Source organism: Meleagris gallopavo, chromosome 11 (assembly GCF_000146605.3).
Source record: "Meleagris gallopavo isolate NT-WF06-2002-E0010 breed Aviagen turkey brand Nicholas breeding stock chromosome 11, Turkey_5.1, whole genome shotgun sequence".
Lineage (NCBI taxonomy): Eukaryota > Metazoa > Chordata > Aves > Galliformes > Phasianidae > Meleagris > Meleagris gallopavo.
In genome coordinates, this window is record NC_015021.2 from 4,222,895 (window position 1) to 4,242,665 (window position 19,771).

The following is a 19,771-nucleotide window of genomic DNA, read 5'->3' on the forward strand; positions in this document are numbered from 1 at the left end:
TCGGGGAACAGTCCATAGATTCAATACAAATGATGCAGCTATTTTAAAAATAGTTGCTAAACAAAACAAAATCTTAATGCACCTGCTGGAGCCTGAGGCACCGCTTAGGAGCTGCTTACAAAGATAATCTCCTACATCAGCACGGAATATTCTGAAGATTTTATGCTCCTCAACACATTACTTTGAGTTTGGGAATTTTTGAAATATTGATATGAAATACAGTATTCCTCTTTTTGTATTATATTCTGTAAATTTGTATCTAAATCACATTATTGGTGGATTTCTTTTAAACAGAGAACTTAATTCTATACTTTTGTTTCAAAGATATTAACAGCATTAATGTCTTGAGTCTTTCTATGACAAAAAGAAGATAATCATTTGAGAAAAGAAGAGTAAAATCTGAAGAGAATCTGTCCCTACAACTTCTAGCTGGACTTTAAAAAAACAACAGTGACTTGGCTGGAAGATTACTTAACCAAGCCAGAATATCAGTATTGATGAGATTGAAAAGAACATCAGCTGCAGTACCTAAGAAGAGTTAAACAGACTCTGCTTTTCCATATTAGATCTTTTCTGAAAATATTACGTAGTATGAACTGTGTAGATATTTTTCTGTCATATACACCAATATATAGAAAGAAATACACACACCATTCTACAAGTCCTGCAACAAATTACAACACCTGCTTTTACTACCTTGGTATATTAAGCATATTAGCCTTCAACTTGATGAGGCTAAGTAACACAGACTCTATTTATGCTAGAATACATATATATGCTGTCTTGCACTACTGAAAGTAGTTCTCTGAAGATATTTGTTGAAATGAAGTTTCCTTGCACATTTCTTGGATGGCTGACCACATAGACATTTGTATTTCTACAAAGCCTTATACACACTGACAGGCTAATCATCAACAGTGCAAAATACAATTACAATGCTACAGCATTACGTGTCCATTTGTTTGAGATCATAACCCTTCAAGTTTAAAAGATTGCAAAAATATTTTACTTCTTACAAAACATTCCATACTTTCCTCCGATATAATAGTTTGGAAGTGGAATCACCAAATTCCCATTAGCCTTAGCAATTCTTCACTACTCTATTAATAAGATATTAATGAATATTTCTGAATACTAACAAACACTTCCAAACACTGGAACATTTTGTCCAGGTACACTGAGGGCTCTCCAACCTTGGAGATATTCAAGTCTTGACTGAGCACTTCTGAGCAACTTGGTCTAGCTGCCTTGCTTTGAGCAAGAGTGGTGGATGGACTGGACAATCTCCAGAGTTCTCTTGCAAGGTCATCTAGGCTGTGATTCTGTGAGAAAAAAAATTCATCTCATAAGGCAGTTGGTTGCTATCTCTTTCTTGTAATTGCCACTGCCATTTCAGTGACACCACAGCATACAAAACTCCATTCCAACATAGTAGGAGCGATTTTTTTTTTTTTAATGGAAACATCCCCAAACGTTACTCAAATAAGCAAACTCATGCACACACTAATACATTTTTAAGTTACACTTTTCTCCTCTGTGATCTCTGATGGTTCTCTATTTTTAATTCTGCCTCTGAAACCTCTCTCCAGTTTTCTCTCCTAATGGGTGAACAAGGAAATCTGCTTAGCCTTGAAACCAAAGCAAAGTTGGGAAGATTGGTCTGGAATTAAACAGAATACATGAATGCACACATTATTCCCACACATTTGTCTGGAACTAAATAAAAGAGATGAATATAAACTTATCTTAAAAAGAGATGAATATAAACTTATCTTACGGAAGAGTCAAGACTCTTTGGGGGCTGGAACTAGATATCTTTAAGGAGCCTTCCAACCTAAGTCATTCTAAGAAGTAGTACTTAAAAAGGAAAAAAAAAAAAGTAAGGTCTGTGCTTAAAATTTTAAACAGATTTGAAAAGACATTAGGTTAATAGAAAGACTAAGAAAACTGGCCCTTTGAGAAAAATAAGACTCAGGTGGCCTCCCATGAAAATTCACATGGTCATTAAGAAAGATGACCTTTCCTCTTCAGTAGCACAGAAACAGAGGAGATGAATAAGGTATGAAGAATGCTCTTGCAAATGCTTTTTCAAATCTTCTTCCAAATGATTGTATATTAACTTTAAATTCAGAATAGTTAGTTTAAAAATTACAGTTTTGCCCTTTCTAAACACGTAACTAAATTTCTATCAAGATAAGGCCTACAGAATTTCTTCTTTTCCAAATCTCTAATGTGATGAGAAGTATCTTTTATTTTCTAAGAAATATAAAACATTTGTCAGCTTTCTTTATGCGAGAGAAAAATACTACAGAGAATTTAAAACAGGTATGATGTTGACTAAAAGATACCTAAACTGCTATCTGCAGAGAATTAAAGAGAAGAGTCACAGGAAAAGAAAACCCAATATAATAGAATGTGAAATGGGAGATCAATTACTATCTTCTTTTAGTCAAAATGCCAATCAATAAGCCACGATCATTCTGGCACAGAAATCCCATTCAGGACAGATTTATAAAAAAAAAAAAAAAGAAGTCCCCTTATCCAGCTGCATGGAAAAACTACTGCTTCCAAAAAGCTGGTGTCATTTAATTTAAACCCCACAAGTACATTTGTCTCTACCCTCGAGAGTTTCATATGGGATGATGCTTGAAAGAAAACCAGAACAGAAAGAAAGTGAAGACTTACATCTAACATATCTCACCAGTGGGAGAGGAAAGCAGAAGTGTTTAGAGTAGGAGTGCATCTCTAAAGAGCACCAAGGGAAGGCTGACAGACTGAGTCCAAAAACAGTATCAAATGAAGAAGCCTTGCCAGCTATTGTAGCACTAAAATTTAACAAAAGGAAGTCTGCATATCTACCCAGAAAATTCTGTCAAAGGCATTTTTTGAGTATAGCTCAGCTCATCCGAGCTAAAGTGGCTTTGAGTAGTCAGCAGTCACACTGCCAAGAGGATCTACTAATCAAAGATTCTGATACACGGCAATCCTCCAGTAACACTAATAAGATTTTTTATTCATGCCACAGGTTACTACTATTAATATTACATCAAGTGGTAGATGCTTATCTAGCTTGGTAGGTTATCTTACACTCTCAGATAAATGCCAGGGTAATCATGTTAACCAGATGCCTTCTTGTCTCAAGCTGACACCAAAATGAGGGCCACATTCATAAAATCTTCCAATAAATCATTCAATCAATCAATATTATTTTCTTGAATGGTCATTTTTACGCCGCAGTGCGTGGAGCTGTTCTGAATAATACAGATAAGCATCATGGAAACAAGCTCATCAAGCAAAAAAATCCACATCAACAGATCTTGAAGCAAAGACTACAAGCTCAGGGCATTGGAGAGGAAGCTAGGATGTAAACTCAGCCAAAGTCTGTCAGGTCAGTCAGAGGAACTTCCTCTCCATGCATTTTTGCATCAAAACAATGATGCACCCATAGGCTATTTCAACAACAACAACAACAAAGATGATCTTTTAGCAGCAGAGAATGCACTCAAAATTCAAAGATCTCCCTTTCATGCAGAATTATTCCTTAAGCATATCCATTTGTTGCAGTACATAAGCACCCTCTTTCAGAAGCTTCCACCTGGACCAGCCAGACTAATTTAAAAGACATATCGTTTACTGACTAAAAACCCATATAAAACAAGTTTTGTCCACATTGCAAGGAGAATTATAATTTTATTGCAGCTCTAATCACTAGTTCCAAAACCTAGAATTTTAGCAATAGCATTACAGTATAAATAAAAGTTTAGTGTAGGACTCATGTGGTTAACATTCTAATTCCTGGCCATGTATCTGGCAAATCACTTTACTGCTCTGTGCTTCAGTATCTCCATCTGCAAAATGTGAATAATACTACTGATTTCCTTTGTAAAACAATTTGAGAGCTATTACAGGAAAGCAATATATAGGAGTAAGGCACTGCTATTTCAACAGTTGATTTTTACACAGAAACCTTTGTTGAATCTATTGTTTGATTAGGATTAATGAGATCATTCCTTTCTTCACTATTATTCACTAATATCTATCTTTTCTACACTGTAATACAAAAGATCATTGGACTGGGGAAGTTTCAATTGCTAGTTTTATCTGCCTTGCAAGTGGAACAATTAATTTAGTTGCTCAAAGCAGGACAGAAAAGATCTCTCTTTTGACACCTGAGCACAAAGATAAACCCCTGTTATATTTCAGAAATCATCAGTCTAATATTTTTCTCTTAATGGTCTGTTTGTAGACCTTAGCCTGTTTATCAGGAAAAGACTAATTTGTTATAGCAAGATCAGTGAGAGAAATGTTACAGTATCCAAAGACATTTGCATGTTGTCTTCTGGTGCAATTCTTACTGGGAACATTTGGTCAAGTACACACTGCAAAGTACGTCCCTAGCATCTGAGGAATGCAAAAAAACTGCAAATATACGTCATGTCTGTCTCAGAGGATTAATTTCGCTCAGGCGTTCCCAAAACTTCCTGAAAGAGCTTCCATAGAAAATTCATCCTTGGAAGACCGAAAGAGCATTCATATAGTGAGATTCTGGCAAAATTTCTCTCTGAGTAGACAGACAAAAGAGTCTGAAGAGCACTGGTTCACTTGTGGTATCAGATTAAAGTGAAAAACAGGCCAACTTGGAAAGTTGACAAACAAACAAACAAAAAACCAAACACCAAAAAGCAATAGCAGCCTTTTACACCTCCTAATCTCAAGATCAAAAGAGTAGATTTCTGCAATAAAAAACTAAATTTATTTCATTTTTTTTATTTTTGCTTATCAGAGAGTGTAAGTAAGGAATGAGCTTGGCAAAGCCTTTAAAGCTATGAGGAAATGTAGTATTTTCCTGCTTAACACTGAACTTTTTACTCTTCAGTCTTCCACCAAAGAGGCTGTGAAGCACAGACCCTCGGGCATACCAGCTCTCCCTTTAGTTTAATATAAGATCAGAGACAACGTCTTGAATTAGCAACTGGAATGTCTCTTCCAAAGAAGTATCTCTCCCTTCCAAAGAACAGAAGACAACCATACTATGTGAAAAATACTGTGAAAAACACAAGACCCATCATAACAAATTAAAAACATATAAAGACAAGTAATTTCTGTGGTAGTGTAATGTAACAGCTATTAGCATTACTAACGCATTTATGATTGATAAGCTGTGTGTATTTCTCAGGTAAGAGAAGACATAGACAAGTGAATTTCAATTATTAAAACACCCAATTCACAGATTGTGAAGAATCTGTTTGAAATGCTTACTGAATCTATCTGAAACAAGGCAGAAACGTTACTTATACAATACCAGATCACAGATTGAGGAACACATATGAGGCAAGGCAGGCGCACCAGGAAGGACATGCCCTTAATTGATCAGGACATTGAAAGCACCCAAGCAGAGATTACATTGCATTTAAACTAATAAAAACAGATCATTGTTTCTTTCTGCTTCAGTGCTTTCTCTCCAATCTTCACCATCAGTGCCTGAGATATGTTCTACTGTAACACAGATATGGGTGAAGGTATTTCAAAAAATAAAGCTTGTTTCTCCAGATATTGCCTACCAGAACTCTCACAGAAACAGGGTACAGCCCTGTAACTACTTATATATAGATTTCCCTAAATTTACTTTATATTTAGAGACACGGGGTCATATGAATGACTGGAATGAAACATTCTCATTTTGAAGAAATACTCAATGCAGTATTTGTGAAAGGCCACCCTTGAGCTCATTACCTTTAATAAATACCTTTTTTGTGTGTGTTTAATTTTACCATCAAATTAACTCAGGGCAGAAACCATACCTTCAGCCCACTAATATAGAGAGTCCTGACATCATGCACAAGTGAAAATCCAACCATGACAACACTTAGAGGCAATTTTCTGTGTGCTTTTATTTAAACAGAATATTCTCACCTCGATTTCATCCCATTTCAGGTCCACAACTTTCTGTCCCGCCCTTGGCTGCCACGTAGGTAGCGTCACTGTTGCTCGTGAGTGAGGCAGAATGACGTCAGGCTCCAGCGTGGAGGTGACAGGCTTGCTTTGTGGAGGAGATGATGCCTCTTGCTGCTCGGGGAGCGGAGGGCTGTGCCGAGAGTGCTCGCAGTTCGCTCCTTCATAACCATCACTGCAGGCACAGAGGTAGCCATCCCCACTGGTGCTGCAGTTACCATGGTGACAGGGGTTGCTGGCACAAGGGTCTGAAATGAACTGAGGAAAAAAACCATCATGTAGGTCAATCACTGCATATAAAAGATTTATTTATGAGCTTTAGAAACACCGTAAAACAGGATTCCTTCCCCCTTCTGTATTTACCTTCCAAACATATTTAAGAACCAAGTTCATTTTTGATACGACTTCAAGGAAGAAAATTCAAAGGATTAAAGAAGAATATTAACTAATCTATATTCATCGCTGCTCTCAGAATACTCCATGCAAAACTCACTGTTAACACATCCAAGCAACGTGACAAACACGAAGTAGGAGCATGGCTACCACTCACAATCTGTAATTTTCAAAACAAACTTTGGAGTAATCTGACCAGGGAAAACACCAAAACCTATAGATGTGAGGCAGTAACAGCAGTGGGAATAGGACACAGAGCTCACACAGGTCACCGTGTCAGGAAGTAGCTGTGCATTGTCAGAGCTAAGTACATCATGTAATCCTATTTGTGGACATAAATTCAATTTTAAAAAACAGCTGGGCTTTTTGCCTGTACTTCATTTAGTGCGCAGCAGTTTCAGAATCTTACTCATTCTGGTGCTGAAAACTTTGTAACAGAGAAGAGGAGAAGCTTCTTTTTAAGGCAGCATTTGTAATAGATTAGAACAAGACAGAGCTCAGCAATGTGAGAAAAATCATGCTCTATGCTCGCCTGCTTCCTGCTTCCAGCCTTAGATTTATCCACAGCTAGCTTGTACACCATTTCTAAGGTCATCATTGACTGGAAGGCTGTATGCCTCTTCACTCCTCCATGCTGATGCTTGCCTCTACAACATACAGAGAACATCTACAGACCACTCCCAGGTTTCACCTGATGAGCTCAGCCTCCTGGGACAGGATAGACCCTCCATTTCTGGTCACCCTCACAGCGCACATTCCGACATTTAGCACTGCTTTTTGCCAACACATCAGTGTTTTTGTTCATCCTGCAAATAGCCTCCTCATAGCACCTATGAAATTTTTGCCTTAGTCAGAGCTACATCACACTGCTGACTCACTGTCATCACTTGAGCAGCTAACACAGACAGGCAGTTCCCTTGATTTGTCCTCACACTAATAATCAATCCACCACTGCAAACAGACACATCATTTGTCTCGACATGCAAATTTCAACCAAGTGTCCCAGCCCCCAAAGTTAGCCAGTTCTTTCCTGCACAATATCCCACTCCTTCCCTGATTAAGCAATGCTGCTTCTTATTCTATTTCTCACTACAGCACCACAGTTAACGATAGTTTTAACAAATGTTTAATAGTAAATAAGAATTATGTAAGCTGTATATATCTTTAATGCTATAATTGCCATCCCTCTAGAAATAACCAGGAGTAACTTCACTGTTAGCAAAACATATCAGGCGCTTAAAGTCCATAATTTCAGAATCTTTGGGGACAAAGTAATTACTGGGTCTACACTTGGAATTTTCCCTTCCCTTCTGTTCAAAGCCCTGGTACCAGGGCACCAAATCCTAATATTAACTCTTCCTTTTCTAACACTGTGCTTTTGATTACCTTGGCTGGAACTTTTCCTTTTAATGGAATTTTTGTGTTCCAGCCTCTGTAATAGTTTTTGAACAGCAGAGGAAGCATTATTATGAATGTCATCTTTGGAAACAGTTAATTATGAATGTTAGATTTTTTGCTGACTGATGCAGAAGAGTTAGAGGCCACACAAGAAAATCTAAATATATCTAATATATCTGTCTAAAATATACAGTATGCTCATTTATCTTGCCGTTCAGTTGTAGCTATGGATGTTATTTACTTTGCATGGGGACACATTTCATACATATTAGGTGATACATTAGACATCAGGCACAAGCTCTGACTCTCTTCGCTTTTAAAAACAAAGTGCATATTGAATTTATATATACTTCACATATCAAGAATCAAAGTGTGGATTTTTATGACGAGGTTGGCTTAACTCCTTAAAGCTTCTTTCTCCTTCAAATCAGCAGAATAAGTAAATTCTTAGAGAACACTTTCTTGATCAGCAAAATCATAGCTATATATGAGAGAAAAGAAGAAGGAAAGAGGAAAAGGATTTCAGGAAGAAACAAAACCCAGTTCTGTTCTACAGTTCACCAGCTATATTTTAAGCTTGCTCTCGCTTCCAAGCAGCAGAATTTTTCACAACACTTTCCTATTAAGACTGCTGAAGAAAAAATTGTTTCAGGGTTAAGAAAGCCCAGACCAAATCCAGTTTGCAGCAGTTTTTCTCATTCCAGTGGCTTGAACTAGATTTGAGTTTCAAAGACACACAGTTCTCCTACTGTTGCATAAGCTCTTCACTCACTCTTTCACAATCTATCCAAACTCACATTAACTTGTTTTCATTAATGAATCAGCATTCATTCCATTCTGAGGAAATTTAATTGTTCTTGTCACACTTGAAATGTTAACACAAAAGGAAACAAGGTTCCACAAAGGGCACTTCTTTTCCTCTCAAGTCAATATATCCATTCACTTTATGATCAAAATAATCAAAAGTGCACTGTGATGGACATGTACATGCTGTAAACTGGCTTGAGCTTGTCCAAGAGCTGAATGGAAATGGTTGTGCTCAAGATAAACAGAGGTTATTGCAACGTGCCACGCACTGTGTGCCTCCGGAACTGTCACTGACAGCCCACACACATCAGTGAAAACATTTAAGTCTGTTTGGTTTACATGAAGAATTAAAATAGATGAGTGTAGATGGAGAAGTTCACCATGTGCTTTCTCAGAACTGAGCTTTATGAAGTACTTCACAAGATTTAAAAATATGAATCTCTTTTCTTAGTTACCATTAATTCTATAGCTCTTATTTTTTTCTTTCATGAAGCTTATCAAAACAAAGGCAGGGCAGAGAGGAGCGATCCCCTCCCATGTCCTGCTGCCACCACTCCTTCAATACAGCCCAGGACGCAGCTGGCCCCCTGGGGTGCACACTGCTGGCTCATGTCCACTGCTACACAGAGAAAAGGAGGATGCAAGTAACAGGAATTTGATCACTGGCTATTTGTACAAGAATGTAACATAACATTTACCAAAAACTTTTTTTTAAAAAGATGTGGAATTTTAATAATCTTTATTGAGGAAGTATAATTAGTATGTAGGTCTCTTGTTTTCATCCCCATTTCTTCATTTAGTAGTCTGCCTGTTTTCATAATACACTCATTGACTAAATAGGTATAGTTAGCAGTTGCAGTACCTAGGTGACAAAGCCGAGTTAAATTATAACATTTATTGTAAATAATTACTATTTCATAAGCCTAAACAGATGTAATTTGTTGAGCATTTTTCCAACAAAAATCCTAAGATAGATGCATACCAAGGTGACCTTGATACTGCAGTTCATTTTCCAAAGGCAGATCAAATATAAACACAGGTATGATACAAATGGTAGGCTTGTATAAGAACCAACTCACAAACACAGATTGTTCACCAGTCAGTCCAATTCTATCCTAAGGTTTTAGTTTCAGATAAAACACTGCAAGATGTATATCTGCAAGATATTTTCACTGGTACTCTTTGTGGAGGCACCAATCTGTCATTTAATGCTCATTTGGTGTCTCTTCAGCGTAGTCCCTCTTGTTCTGCCTGGAGACACTTAGGACACCTCAGAGAGCTTAAAGAAATAAAAAGGTAAATCTAAAAAGAAGGCCAAAATGAACTGCTGAACACTATGCAAAGTCTTTCTCCCACCTGCAACTCTCCTCTTAGATGTGTTAGCACGAAATAGTTTCGTGAGAGAGTTTGGCTCTCTTTTTAATATCACTTCCTGCCATCACAGACAACACTACACCATCTTCCAGCTTAGCTTCAGTACAATATGAAAAGAACAAAGTCCAGCCATTAATTAGGGATTCAGCTAATTGTTCAAATCTGTTCTATGCACTGACTGCTAATCTGTTAACAAAGCCAAGCTGCCCACAGCAATGTTACAGGCTGCCATTTCACGCTTGTCAGTAGCCCCTAATGCCTTCAAAACAATGGTAGGATATTAAAAGTCAGCAGAGTCCAAAGACCTCCAGCTTTGGCTCCCTGAGATGGTTTTTCCAGTTACAGGATGAAAGCTGCAATTTTCAAATACGTAAATTGAATTTAGCTGGATGGGATTTAGACTAAATGCATCAGTTTGCACACATTCAGGTAAGAAACACCTTAGGAGAGATTTATATCAGTAGAATAAACTGGCATCTCTGTTGCTGAAGAAATGCTCTAACATAGAAGCAGAAAACCAGGTAGAGATCACGGGAAATCCACCCTGTATAACCTCCATCCTACATCACCAGCACTGAAAAACGATCAGATGCCTCAAGTTCAAACTATGCACTGTACATTAAAAGTTATCAATTTTTGAATACAATAGAAAGAAAAAATTAAAATCTACAGCCTTAAGATATTATCTGTTTGTTTGAGATACAATAAAAATAAAAATTTTTGAAACAGTTTTTTTTAAAGCACAAATGAAAAAAATGGAAACAGATTTAGATCTTCTATGTAGCAATGAAAATAAAGATTATCTAGAAATGTAATCTCTTCAGAAGAATGCCTTAGTTATCTTTGCCCTGTGATTTAAACACAGACTGATTCAGACCTTCAATCCACTGAAGTTTTAATTCTATTTACATGAATTAGGAAATGAAAGACAAGAAAATAAGAAAATTGAGACGACAAAAAAAAAATCAGCTCCTCCAAAGAGAAGAGTGTCCACGGAAGAAGCATTGGAATGAGTGTATTAAGCAAATAAATGTATTTTATTTTAAGGAAATATTTTTTGTGATATAATGTGACTCAAGTAAGAATTTAGGTTCAATTTCTGGTTCTCAGAAACATCCAATGCAACCTGAGAACAGTCAGACTCCTTTTCCTTTTCTCCGTCCTATTAAACAAAACAAAAAAAAAGCTCCCTGTCTCTTTTCTAACTGTAAAATTGAGATAATATTTCTTTCCTCTCATCACTTTTGTTATCTGGATAGAACAATTTTTTTCAAAATGTGAAGCACAAAAGGATAGAAGCACTCCACAAATAGGAACTCTCAAGCAGGAATGAATACAAGTAAATAAAAGAATGCAATAAATCTCAACACAGCAAGGCTAAGCCTGTCACCTATGGGCTTCATGTTAGTTTCTTTGTTTTTCTTTCTTTCTCTTCTGCTTGGTTTCTTCTGAACACTTCTGTGCTCAGACAAACAGCAGCGTTCAGAGGAATACCCAACTATAAGTCTCCAAAGTTAGCAAACATTTCTAACTTACCAGTTCTTTTCTAATCCTTAAAGGACAGCAAAATCCTATTGGTATTGCATGCATAAATACTACATGTCATCAAAACAAAGTGTCCAGAAAAAAAAATAAGTTGAACAGCAGTTTAATTTTCCAACTGTGACCGAACAGAAATATTATTAAAATATTAAAATTATTAAAAATAATAAAAAATATATACAGTAATAAAATTAAAAGAATCATTGATGCACTGGGATTATGAGCATTATAATGAATGGGATTGTTTCTTATGAATTTAAAAACTAACTAATGTCAGTATCTTGGTGCACACAGGCTTCTCAACCTTAAGCATTCCCAAAAATCTACCTCCAATCACCTTTACATATGTTAAAGGACACTACTGCTACTTAAAATATAGTAAATTGTTCTGCCACACAAGGAAAACTGAAGTACCATGTTATGGTGAAACTGCCTCACAGAGTGCGGTGATCACTTGCACCTGATCATATACACCAAGTCCACAAAGGAATCAGAATGTCACAGTTTGCCAAATTAGGGGGAAAAAAAAGTGTCTACACAGTGTTATTTCTAACTAGAAAATGGCTATTGGCTATGAATTGCACCTGGGTGAGCCCTGGGTATCCTCCCCTTTAGAGAATAGGGAGGCCACAAAGATATAGAAAGTGCTGTCCTGGAAGCCACAACAAACAGGGCTTTGTTCCCCATTCCTGCACACAATTTGAGCAAGAAAAAACACTTACATATTGCATAAAACACAGATATAGCAACTACATTAGAAACAACAAGCTGCAACATAGAGTGCGAATGAGTCAAGCTCTAGAAGGCTCATGCCAAGAACTGTATCTCACCAAAATGACAACACAGGTCACGTCCTTCGAGAAGTAAACATTTACTGTTTTCCTTTAGTGGTTCCACTCAATGCCCCAGCCCACCAGGAAAGGCATCAATTAATGCAAAAAAGAAGAGAAACCTTTATCGGATAATTTAGAACATGATCACTTGAACCACTGTTAACTGTGAGCATTTTGGATTGCTTCCAAGCTGCCATTCTCATTCTATGAGTTTTGAATATCCAGAGTAATGTAATGAAACTGCCAGAGAATGTAATAAATGGGTAGAAAACATTTTCTTTACTTCAGCGAAGCAGCAAAGATGCCTACGGAAATTGCCTGTTTAATTGACACCAAAAGCATGGCTGCCTAAATCTATTTGAAAAACTAGCAAACATAACAAGGCAAATTTTAACCAGCATGATAGATTTTTAAAACAGAGAACCAGCAAATGAGTAAGTTACCCTTGCATGGTAAGTTAGCATACATCAGCTGCTTTGCTTTACCTGTCCTCAGGCATATTCAAATAACTACAAAATAAATTGAGATCACTTTCCCTCTGCCTCAACAAAAGGAAAATATCTACTTCCCACTAAGCACAGAGTACTGCCAGATGTGAGCATACACATAAATAATTATTGAGAAGCACCTTGTAGTTCTTCCTCAGCTCTTCTCAGCAGATTATTTTTAATACTTTATATATATATATATTCCTCTATCCTGCTGGGAAAGGCCATTCAAATTGTTTGCTGTTTGTGTTGATACAATAAATTGAATATTACATTTCCAGCACACGAGCTAAACCAACTTACAGTTCTTCTTCAATTTCCATACTTAGCAGAGACGTTTTTTATAAACAAAATGAAGTCAAAATATCCATCCTGAAAATAAGATAGATCAACTATCTATCAGAAATTATATAAACACATATAAATCTGTGGAGATTAGCAGTGAGGTTTTTTGCCTCAGCATCATCTCATTTTACCCTCACTAGGAGTTGGCAACCTACAGGATAATTGTTAAATAGGATGTCAGTGGCTCTCACATTACCAGTGGTAAAACTGATGGGTAGTTCTGAAGAGAATGCATTAATTGCGTTACAGAAACACATCACATTAGTCTGTTTATGCTATTATTTCATTATGAAAACGTCACACAGTGAAAGAATTATCAATAGTGTCTTCATTCATAATACTGTTTTCCCATTTTAGAAGTATTTTTTCTTGAGCAACAGCGGGGTGCACAAAATATGATGAGAAATTATGATAAGCAATGATATGAAAATTCATAACATTTTACTTCTCAAATGAACATTCTATTAGTTTCAAATACGTTATTCACTCATGAGTAACTGAAATTCATTATATGCCATTCCTAAAATATGAACTCCTTATATTATTGGAGAATTTATTAATTGATCTTGAAAAATAACATGTACTATTTTATTTAAAAAATAGCTAATATTCCAATCTATATGCAAAGATTTAAAAAAAAATGTAAACAAAACACCAATTCAAATTAACTTAACTTTGAGGTTTAACATATGGGTCATTGCCTAATTCAAGGCTAATTAATGTTACTTCAATATCTTAAGGTTCTGCAACAAATACAGTTATGATGAGATTGGGGCTACCATAGGAGAAATAAACTTCCAATATTTTTATGAAAGAAAAATTCCTGAGCAATCTGCTACTGGGATTTTCATAACTGACTATGGAAATTACTCATCTATTCTACTGAAAGTAAAAAGAACGTGAAATCCTAAATATTTTTCTGTTTTAAAAACAAGAGCATACTGCAACCTCTATTCAGGTACACAACATTTTACAGAACCTACTGTTTGTCTCTCCTTAAGAGCTTTGACCCCAGCAAAACGGTCAAGCCAGATTTGGTTTACAATAGAAGATAGTAATAGGACAAGGGGGAATGGTTTTATACTAAAGGAGGGGAGAAGTAGGTTAGATGTCAGGAGAAAGTTTTTTCACTGAGAGAGTGGTAAGGTACTGGCACAGGTTGCACAGAGAGCTGTGAGTGCCCCATCCCTGGAGGTGCTCAAGGCCAGGTCGGATGGAGATCTGGGCAGCCTGAGCTGGTGCCTGGATCTAGAGATCAGCAATCCTGCCTGCAACAAGGGAGTGGGAACCAGGTGATCTCTGAGGAGCCTTCCAACCAAAGCCATTCTATGACCTCAAAAATAACAAAACTTCATTTACAGGCATTGTATAAACTAGTAACCAGATGGAAAATCTTTTTAAGTGCCCTAACTGCTGAAAAGATCGCAGCATATGCTCACACTTAAATATACAGCAAGAGAGTACAAGACAAAGTGCCCTTACAAAGAACAACAGTAACAACTATGGTAGATGCCACAGAAAAATGAGAACACATCAGCCAATCTCAAGACACGAGTACATATTAAGTAATAGTTCATTAGTTCAAATACTAATAGCATTTCTTGATTTAGACACCTGAGGCTTCAGACATTTACAGATGAGTTAAGACAAAAATAGGCACATAGTTGTCACAAGAGCAACAAGAGCAAATAACAGTCATGCACTAAAGCTGTGAGGTTAAACTATGCACAGCACATAGAATCCTGAAAAACTCAATGGATGTGACAATGGGCTACTCTGCTAGCTTTTGCCCACAGGAGGCCGCGAAAAGAGGAAAAGATAATAAGTAGGCAGAGTAATTAAAGAGGTGTGACATGATCAGCATTTCGTTGATGCCATACTTTCCAAAACAAGTATGAACAAACAAAATCTGGGGAGTGTGAAATGAAAAGTAATCATAACTTGAAGCTACAATAGATCAAAAAGAAGACATTTTACCACCTGAGACATTTGGCAACAGAAGATGTTTATAAACCTGGTCAGATAGAGGAGCATTTTAAATAACATTACAACCAATGTTACTGCTCTCGGTTAGGTAATGCTGGAAGAAATGTAAAGCACAGGTATGTGGTCTCCTGGTTTTTTATTTCTCATACTTAAACATTCTGCCAGAGCATAATGAGATTAACTCTCCTTTTTATGTTTTAAAATAGGGTCAGAGACAATGGCGAAAAGTCATTGTCTATATCTCCTAACCAAAGCACCTGCCATATAAAGAACAATGTCCAAAGAGTTTCAAGCCAACATTCAGTTCCTGATTCCTGAAAAATTTATCATTTTACTGCAAAAGTAATGAGATTCAATATTTGAATGACAGTGGGAGCAGAGGTAAGAGTACAAAATTTCTCCACCCCTCTGTGCTTGCTCACCACCACTCAGTCACATTGGCACCCATCCCCATCCTCTCGCTCTTGGCCCTGTGATTCTTGCTCTGTGAAAGCAGTTTGAACTACAACATTTTATCTCACATTCTGTGACAGGCTGAGTGAACTCAGTTGATTCCTGGCAGCTAACACACAGTAACTTGTTAAGAGATGACAGCAGCAGCATATGCCTACACCTTCTGAATAAGACAATCTTCAGATGCATAAAATAGGTCTCTGTATACACTGGCTAGGGGCAGTGCTTCCTTTAACCCCAGCTGAAATAGCTCTTGTGCCCAAACTCTTTTGTCATCATTGAAGCCAGTAGAACATCCTTTCGGGGGTATTTTTAAAAATCAAATTACCTTGCGATCCCAAAGTCCTTCTAAAATTATTATTAGAAATAAACTCAATGATGACTTACATAACATACAGTTACTGTTGTTAAGGGATTTATCTTTCTAGTTAATACTAATACAATCTTTCTAATGAGAAGTTTTGATTATTTCCTTTTTTTTCATCCTCTAGATCAGTCTCATGTCTCTACTTCATAAATACAGACTTTCTATTTCTTTAGCACAGAGGACTCCAGTTTGAATTTTCTTATCACAGATACTGAAACTACCTCAAAAATCTCTGGTGGAGGGAATTGAAATTTTCTATTTAGCCCACCCCTCTAGAACAGCAGATCCAATCTCAAGTCTCCTGCAGTTGCAGGGAACCTGTCATTACAAAGAGCAGAATTATTCCTCTGTGTGCTTACTAATTTTTTTTCTCTCAGCCGCATCAGAGATAACAAGCAGAAAGTTGTTTGTCATAAGATCTTCCGACTGGTGTCTCCAGGATGCTGTTTATACTCATTGTTCAGCATGCTGAAAGGTGCGTGTAGAAAAGGTAGGATGAATTTCAGTAGAGTACTGCCCAGCAACCAACCTCATCATCTATCATTTTAAACCTGCCCTAGAAGATTGTAGCTGTTACCAAACACATTACAATATTAATGAACGCTGGAAAGGATTTGTGCCCCCTCCGGATGAAGGGGCACAAATGAGAGGGCTCTTCCCCGTTAGAATATTAAGTACTATAGTCGCATCTTCTTTTGCTTAAGAGGGTAAGGATTTACAATCTTACCGTGCTCATGCTAGAAAGCTTGATGTTTACTACAAAGACAGTAGCACCAGAATTCTATTTCCTGCAGATAGCTTGAACAGTCTTTTATTAGAGTCCTGCATGCATGCTTGCATTTTTAATAAGGTTTTCCCTGGTTTTTGTTTTGTTCTTGCAGTTTTTGCAAGATTTTGTTAATTCTTGTAGCAAAAATGTTCAGTTCTGGTGGCAAACCAAACATAGTCTACTAAAGCAATTTGTGATAATTGACAGCAAGACACGTACAGCAGTGCTTGATATCATTTCAGACGTAAGGAGAAGCTTTTGCGGCTATTCAAATTATCAGGCACTTAGGGGTTGAAGCCTTTGCCTCCTTAGACAATAGCGACAAGGATTAAAGCGAATGTTCCCTGCTGCCATGAAAGAATTACAGTTTGTCCCTGCAGCTATCAGCCAGCCTATTGCCTCCCAGTCACATGCACTGAAGCACTAGCATACCGTCGCTCCCATGGCTCAGCTCTGATGTGTTAGTGACAGTATTAAAAATGCTGCATTACCAATTGTAATCGAATTGAAAGCTGGTGATTTAGGAAACAAGTGAACAGGCAGCAAAACATGGAGTCTACAAATAGCAAAGCAGTATAGGGCATTTTGCACAATAGTGCATCTCCAGGGGCCCACCAAACTCAACAAAATTCCATTTATAGATGTGTGAATTTACATCACAGCATGAAATAGAATCTTTTGAAAAAGCTAAATATTCTTGAAAAATACTGAAAACTACAGATAAACATATTGCAACAGTACTGTGCCCATGACCTTCAGTAACTACATGCATACTAAAACCAAATAAATAAAAAAAAAAAGAAGAAAACAGGAAAAGAAATGTAACAATTTTAAACCTCTCTTATGGGTGTGCCATGTAAGAGGTTTCAGACAATGGACAAAAAAAAGGTTCATTAAATCCCTGCTGTGCCATATCCTACATATCTTATTGTGTCAGGTTACATGATATTTTAAGACACAACACAACAGCTATTCCTTCTGAGGACAGAAAGTACATTGGGGTAGGAAAAGATTCTTACTGCTGTATCTGCAAAATGGCAAACAACAGCATAACCTCATTATGGCTGTTGGTTGCTGTTTTTCACTTGCCCCTGATCTGGGAATATTAGTTGTTTCAAAAATAGTTTTAAGCAGTATGAGTAATGTGAAGGATGATGAAAACATGGCCAAAAAAACCACCAAAAAGTCACAAAAGTAATTTTTTTTTCCTTCTGTTTTGCTTCCTTATGCCCAGGAATAGTTTTGGATTTGCAGTGCTCTTTCAAGATTCCACTAAAAGTCATAAAATTTGAAAATCATGATGCGATTAACTGATAATCCTAGCAAAGCTCTTCTCTTGTTTTTAATATACGTGCATTTTGCCTTGCAGAAAATCTTTTTGAATTAAAGACACTTAAAATATTTTAAAATATCTCATAAAAATATTTTGAGAGATAAGATTTTTAAAAATACTACATTGATAAAAAAAGAGTTCTTTCATCTGGTAATTCCTTATTTCTCAAAAGATTTCAGAGGGTGGAAGTGGGACAACTCTGAAATAGGAAAGAAATAATGGTTGCAGGAGAAGAACAAAAGAGTAGTTGATCAGGAGAGATATTTTTTGTCAATACAGAAGAAAAAAGCATTACATTAATCAAAATATCTAGCCATAGAATCAGTCTGATTTTCTAACATTAAAGATGAATCACGGGTTCAGGGTTCTTTTTTACAATAAGATAGACTTAGAGATGATAAAGGAGAAACATGGCTTGTGCTAGAGCTTTTAGTGCAAAGAAATAGATTTGCATTGCAAAGACAGAAGATTTTTTTTTGTATATAAATACAAATATTTTATGTATATTTTTATTTTATTTTTATGCTAATATTCTTAGTATTGAATAATTCAATTGTTATTGTGTGATTTTATCTAGGAATATAAAAACATTAAAAGTGAGTTGGCGCTAAATAATGTATTCCATATCTTTAACCTGAAATCTCCACCTTAAGCCATGTCCTTGAAGCATTCAGCTGCAAGATACTCATAGAATGTGAACTGTTAACATTAACAACAAAAAGCTAGAAAGAAATTATATCAAAAATATTATCTTCTGAAACATTAAACTGAAGAAATAAAGATGGACACTTCACAAATGCAGAGGAAAATGTTCAATTCTAAACCAGCTGAAGCCAAAAATGCTACTTATGCACGTATATTATTGCTTCTACTTACAAGGTTAACATGCAGGAGAAATACAAAAATCCATCTATTGCTGGGCACAGAGCAGAATGAATTTTTAGAACTATTGAGATCTCCTGTTTACAACAGAAATGCCCTTACAATAATTGAGTCCCTGTCCCTCTTCTTCCAAAAGGCTTTCTTGTGGAACTCTCCAGCACTCCAGTACCACTCCTTGTTCAAATGTCTATACAGTCTCTACAAAAGCTGAAGTACGTGATGGTTGCAGAGCCATCACGGAACACCTACTCTAATGATATCCTTGAAGACTACAGATATTTAGACACTCCTATTTTTTTCTTTTATTTTTGTTATCCAGTGAAAACTTGAATCATCATTTGTCTCCAATAAAGAAGTCAATTAACACTCAGGCACTAAGAATTCATACACTCTTTTCACAAGATGAATGTAACAGAAAATGAGTACAGTTCAGTGAGAACCAGTAGCATGTGAGCAAAATTCCTGTTTCATTGCATAGACTACATGAGGTGTATTGAGTTACAGACAGTCTTGAAGCCTTCTTACTCCATTTAGGCTTATAAAACCTATGTTCCTCTCCAAAAATGGCTGAAGAGAAAGCAGCTCCTTTACAACTTTTGATAGTTTAGCAGATTCATGTAATATTTTCTTTCTCCTCAAATGATCTGCTGCTTAAATTACAAGCTCATCTGGAAAGATCAGTACCTCCTGGCAGTAACCAATTCATTATCATAAGTTTCCTGCGTTTGACTATGAGAAACTCTAGTCAATTTCTGTTATTCACATGTGTGAGCTCTATCAGGACTTCCTGAAATCCCAGGACCACATACGGGAGAGGAGTAAAAAGAAAAAAAAAAAGAAAGAAAGAAA

The 19,771-nt window shown here is 36.6% G+C and overlaps 1 protein-coding gene across 1 annotated transcript in view; it reads right to left on the reverse strand.

The window, feature by feature from the left end:
- The window catches only part of LOC100541413 (delta and Notch-like epidermal growth factor-related receptor), a 75,781-nt gene that overhangs the window by 53,944 nt on the left and 2,066 nt on the right, over positions 1–19,771 (reverse strand). The window contains exon 2 of the mRNA XM_010716652.1: positions 5,914–6,242. Within this exon, the coding sequence (XP_010714954.1) occupies positions 5,914–6,242 (329 nt within the window). The remainder of the gene's footprint in view (positions 1–5,913; positions 6,243–19,771) is intronic.